A 3453-nucleotide genomic window follows, 5' to 3' on the forward strand; every position below is an offset into this window, starting at 1 on the left:
GACCGCAGACAGCCTCAAGCACTGCTCCCCGCCTGGCAGGGTCACAGATCCGGGTCCTGGACTGCGGACAGCCTCCCGCGGTGCCCCCCGCCTGGCAGGGTCACAGATCTGGGTCCCAGACCGCAGACAGCCTTGCCTGCTGCCGCCTGCCTTCAGTATGCAAATTAGCCGCCATCTTGTTGCTTCAGGGTGGGGGTCCCCACTGGGGTGCCTGGCCAGTCTGGGTGAAGGGCTGAGGGCTGTTTTCAGGCTGGCGGGCGACTGAAGCTCCAAACCTCTCCTTTTTTTCTTTTTTTTTTTATTCTGGCATTTATTTACCTTCTATGGCTGTCACTGGAGCTGAGAGCCGGCTTTCTCTCTGAGGCTCGGCTGCTGAAAGCAGGTTTCTGGCCTTTGTTTTCTGTATTCGAAACAATGTTGCGACTCCAGCTCTGAGATCCCGGCTGACTGACAGGAGGTTTCTGGGGTTTTGTTTATCTTCTATAAATGTTACAATGTTTCCAACTGAAGCTCAGAGGCCGGCAAGGCAGGCGGGGAACGTTGGAGTCCTCCTTCACTGCAGGAAGCAAGCCTCCCTGTTCGCATCAGCTGCCTGGCTGCTGGCCGCCATCTTGGCTGACAGTTAATTTGCATATCTCCCTGATTAGCCAATGGGAAGGGTAGCGGTCGTACACTAATTACCATGTTTCTCTTTTATTAGTGTAGATTAAATATAAGAATGAAAATTCGTGACTGTAATCTACAGGCTCTCATCTAATGGTTTACCAAGTAAAGAAACACTAAGGGCTAACTACTACTACTCTTCACAGTAGTACAGTGATGGCAAACCTTTTGAGCTCGGCGTGTCAGCATTTTGAAAAACCCTAACTTAACTCTGGTGCTGTGTCACATATAGAAATTTTTTGATATTTGCAACCATAGTAAAACAAAAATTTATATTTTTGATATTTATTTTATATATTTAAATGCCATTTAACAAAAATCAACCAAAAAAATGAGTTCACGTGTCACCTCTGACACACGTGTCATAGGTTCGCTATCACTGCAGTAGTATAAGCTTATCAAATACACAACAAATTGCACTGATTTGGTTCCATCTGCCTTTATTCTCTGAGGTAATTTTTATTTCTAACAACATCCCTAAATATCTATTTCTGCTGCTCAAATGAAGAATCCAAGAAATCTGGAGGACAAAACAAACCCAATTCCTAAATGAGACATATTCTAATAGTGAATATCAGGGGAAAATGATTTCTACCCCTTGATTAGTGTTTAAACTCACCTTCCATGCACTCATTCACTGATTCATAATCAGCGTAAGTTCTTCCTTCTGGTCTCTTGGTAGGCTGTACCAGCAAAATGGTGTGAGACTGCAAGGGAAAAATGTGATTTCAATATAAGGTTCTAATTCATATTTGAGAAATTCAGAGTATGATATAAAGTCCTTCATGGCAAATCTATTTTCAATACTTACTGCTCAAAAATAAGGGTTAAAAATTACTTAGAAATGACCAAATTTACAACTGTAGTAAAAATGATTATTATTGTTTTTAATATATCTTAATTGATTTCAGAGAGGAAGAGAGAGAGAGAGAAAGAGAGAAACATCAATGATGAGAGAGAATCATTGATCGGCTGCCTCCTGCACGAACCCACTGGGGATCAAGCCCGCAACCCAGGCATGTGCCCTTGACCAGAATTGAACCCGGGACCCTTCAGTCCACAGGCTGATGCTCTATCCACTGAGGGAACCAGCCAGGGCCAAAATGATTATTTTTTAAGTGGTAGTGCTTTCCTGTTAACCAGTTTAAAATCATAATACTTTCCAAACCAGTTTTGGTCACTTTCTTCTTATTAGAGCTATTTTCGGAACCCATTGGTTTTATTAAAAATCCCAATATATTTATCTTACAGTTTTTCCCTTCTTCTGGATAGATTTAGTCCCTGGCTTCCTTATGGTTCTCTCTCTCTCTCTCTCTCTCTCTCTCTTGAGAGAGAGAGAGAGAACCACCACTGCAAAATATACATTTTAAAAAAATTATATATACACACACACACAAACTGTAAGTACTGTGGACAAAAAAGGGGCCACATGCTAACCTAACAAGCTCAGGGAAGGCCTGCATGGCAGTCTCCTAAACTCAAAGACCTGAAGTAACCATAAAGACCTGAAGTAACCATAAAGGACGGCCTGAAATTAAAACTTTAACTAAAAGCAGTTATGGTGGGTAGTCACATCCTGGGCTGGTTATCTTCCCCGACAAAGGTCAATCTTTACCTAAACTGAGCCTATTGCTTTTTGCATCTACAATAACGTATCAATGGAGTGTCAAAGTAATTTCCCTTTTTCTGGACCCCTCAAAGCACAGGCACCGCTCTGCAGAGACCACAAACCCCTCATTGTTGTTAACTGTTGACTGTTAACTATCCCGCACCAACCTCAGTAAAAGAATCCCATCCCAGAGGTCTCCTGCTTTGCTTTCTGCCGCCTCCCTAATCTATCACCAATGGAGTTCATGTCACTCACTTACATCCCCTCTTTTGATTGTAATGGATATAACAAGATAAAAAAACTGCCCTGCTCCGGAGCATAATCCCATTACGTTGAGATTCTGCTTCCTGGCAATTGTCAACAGTTTGGCTCAAGTAAACTCACAAAAATTCTTTACAGGTTTAAATTTTTTTTTTTACGTTAACATTACATGTAGGCAAATAGAAATATGTATTTATATAAATATATCTGCCACAACAGAAAAATAAGATTGTGAAACCTAATCAGAAAAAAAAAAGTTATGCAGAATTACCTTTAATAAAATCCCTTGTCTCTGATTACCAAGCAGCTATGATTCACTCTAATGAATGTTAATCTGGCTGTGTTACTTTTTTTCAACTCTAACAGACATGAACCCTAGATTCTCAGTAATTCTACGGAGGAAGAAATACTACATTACATACAATTTGCTCATTACATACAACTTTGAAAGAAACTAAAAAGCAAAGGTGTTTAAGGCTTTCGAAGCAGTAATCATTCATTTTAAATATGAATTCCAATTTTCAATTTTATAAGGAATCATCACTGACATTTATCCAACGAGAATGGGTCAATATTAACTGCTGCCACTTTTTCAGATTTTGACCTAAGCACTGTAACACAACACCAAACAGTGACATAAAAGGCAGAGAAAGAAGGAAACTCAGAGATAAAATGACTCGCCCACGGTCACATAGCTAGTTATGACAAAACAGGAACTGGAAACCCAATTTTCGAATGAGTAGTCCTCCTTGGGAGGCTATGTTGGGTCAAATATTGAAATATCTTAATTCATGAAAATACAACCTGAAAAAGTGCCTTCTTAACAATAGCGGCATAGCCTGTTAACAGTAACTGCAGCAACCATAAAAGGAAAGTTGAAGTAGCCCCTTAATCCCTGTGAGCATCTCCTTTTTGGGGAT

At 40.5% G+C, this 3453-nt stretch overlaps 1 protein-coding gene across 1 annotated transcript in view; it reads right to left on the minus strand.

The window, feature by feature from the left end:
• The window catches only part of ERH (enhancer of rudimentary homolog (Drosophila)), a 14209-nt gene that overhangs the window by 9841 nt on the left and 915 nt on the right, over nt 1-3453 (minus strand). Inside the window, exon 2 of the mRNA XM_005877935.2 lies at nt 1283-1370. Coding sequence (XP_005877997.1) covers nt 1283-1370 — 88 coding nt within the window. The remainder of the gene's footprint in view (nt 1-1282; nt 1371-3453) is intronic.

This window comes from Myotis brandtii, unplaced genomic scaffold, assembly GCF_000412655.1.
Source record: "Myotis brandtii unplaced genomic scaffold, ASM41265v1 scaffold536, whole genome shotgun sequence".
In the NCBI taxonomy this organism is placed as follows: Eukaryota; Metazoa; Chordata; class Mammalia; order Chiroptera; family Vespertilionidae; genus Myotis; species Myotis brandtii.